Below are 1,982 nucleotides of genomic sequence, written 5' to 3'. Positions count from 1 at the left end.
TGCATCAATAAATTGTCTTCGAATGAATTAAAAAAAAAAAAAAAAAAGATAAATGAGTATTGCAAATTCTATTGCAAGCTGATCGTTTTCATTCAAGAATAGAAAAAAATTTCATTCGAACAAAATCTATGCGAAAAAAAAAAAATAATGGTTCAGAAATAAGATATCAATTTGTGACATTCATTTCTTTATGCGATCGTTTCTTAGTAGCTTATAGAAGAAAGAGAGAGCAGCTGACGACTCCATTGCGAACACCTTTGCAAAGAGTACGCATGTTAAACCAGTTCTCTCCTTCAAGGATAGGCTCCTCCCAGATCTTTTATGAACAATCTTGTTCCTCCATTGGCTAGGAAACGTACGATCGATGGTTGTCGTCGCGCAAACGTTTAATCTCTTTTTTTTGCGATTTCGCAAAAGCGAACAAGTAATGTATATATATAAATATATATATACGTATATATATGGAAAAAAATTAGAAAGGAACGTTGCGTGAAAAACACAATGAATGGATAATGATAAGATAAAAATTGTTTAGATCGGAGACGCAACACCGGTCGAATACTGCAAGTCAAGCAAACGCATGAACACGCGAAAATACATCTTCCGTTTGAACTGGATGAACCGCATCATTTCTATCGGTCTCGTAATCGGTTGGTCACGTCGAGTGTTGAGGAGGCGGAAGCGCAATTTCATATCCGGTTGGCATACTCTGTTGATGATGTTGATAATGATGAGCAGTGGACATCATCTGATGATGCGTCTGTTGATAATACTGATGATGCATGCTCGAATGAGTAGAATAATAGACGGAAGTCTGATCCGTGTCTTTACCTGGAAAGAAATAAGATTGGATTAAAACGAAGGCGATCAACAGGAAGAAATAAATAGAGAATGGGATAAATAAAATGACTTACCGGTTTCGCAAACCCCGCGGCCGTAGCATAAGGCTTTAACGTCATTCATAGGGCTGAGACTGCCGCTGTGGGGATGCGTGGTGTGCACGGAGGATGGGGCCACGGGTGTCGCGTATCTTGGATGACGAGAAGCCATCGGGCTCATACCCATCGGGCTACACGGATTCACGGCGACCGGTGACATGCTCATCGTCGAGAGCGGTGACATTGCGAGATTCGTGCCGTTGGAATCGATGCTCTGCAATGATTGAATGCTCTCTCCGTTGGTAACCGAGCCGGTGATCACGTTGCTCGCATTATTCTGGCAGTTTAACGGTAGCATGTCTCTGAAACGAGGAAGATGAAGTAAAGGAGCGATCGAGAGTGTTCGCGAGTGTTACAGAATTATTACATTAGAAGGAAATTATTAGTTTTCTATTTGGAAGATGTGCGAGGCACACGCGTGGCATTGCTCGTCGATACGTATGGGAGAAAGACGCCGCCAAGAGAGAAATTGACCGTACACCGCCATAAATCTCTGTCAATCTCGTAAAGAGAGTCTCGACAGGGATGAAAAATCGAAGGAAAGGTTCAAAGAGAGAGGTTGGAGGGAAGCACATGCGAGGTCCTTCATTGTCTTACCCGAAATCCGAAAAAACCTGTGACCCTTGGCCCGGGAAGGATCGGGCGATTGAGGGTTCACAGGCATAGACGCGCGTGCACGCGGCTCATTCGTTCCAAGAATTTTTTCAACACGCTCGAAAAAGGTGGAGGACAGAGAGAGAGAGAGAGAGAATAAGAAAAGGAGAAAAGGTAGCTCGTTCGCGACGCATTGTTCCATAGCCATTTGCACGCGCGAACTGTTTCCTCCGACCTCCGACTTCTCTACCCTGATCTTTCCCTATACATATACGTGTTCGCGTTAGCATTAGTATTAACGTTAATGTTCACAACACGCACGTGCACGCACGGTGGTCCGTATGCAAGCAGCTCCGCCCCCGACTACGCTTCGTTTCTGCCACTTCGTTTCTATACCTCTCCGTTGACGACCGCGCGGATTTTTATGGTCGCGCTCCAAGGTCTAAACTC

The 1,982-nt window shown here is 44.2% G+C and overlaps 1 protein-coding gene across 1 annotated transcript in view; it reads right to left on the bottom strand.

The window, feature by feature from the left end:
* Positions 1 to 410: 410 nt before the first annotated feature.
* The window catches only part of LOC102677074 (homeobox protein SIX6), a 4,526-nt gene continuing 2,954 nt past the window's right edge, over positions 411 to 1,982 (bottom strand). The window contains exons 3-4 of the mRNA XM_006622454.2: positions 915 to 1,240; positions 411 to 831 (exon numbers count right to left, since the gene is read on the bottom strand). Coding sequence (XP_006622517.1) covers positions 656 to 831; positions 915 to 1,240 — 502 coding nt within the window. The 3' untranslated portion in view covers positions 411 to 655. The remainder of the gene's footprint in view (positions 832 to 914; positions 1,241 to 1,982) is intronic.

Source organism: Apis dorsata, unplaced genomic scaffold, assembly GCF_000469605.1.
Source record: "Apis dorsata unplaced genomic scaffold, Apis dorsata 1.3 scaffold_691, whole genome shotgun sequence".
Taxonomy (NCBI): domain Eukaryota; kingdom Metazoa; phylum Arthropoda; class Insecta; order Hymenoptera; family Apidae; genus Apis; species Apis dorsata.
The sequence above is the reverse complement of the archived record's forward strand: the minus strand, read 5'-3'. Positions and strand labels throughout refer to the sequence as shown.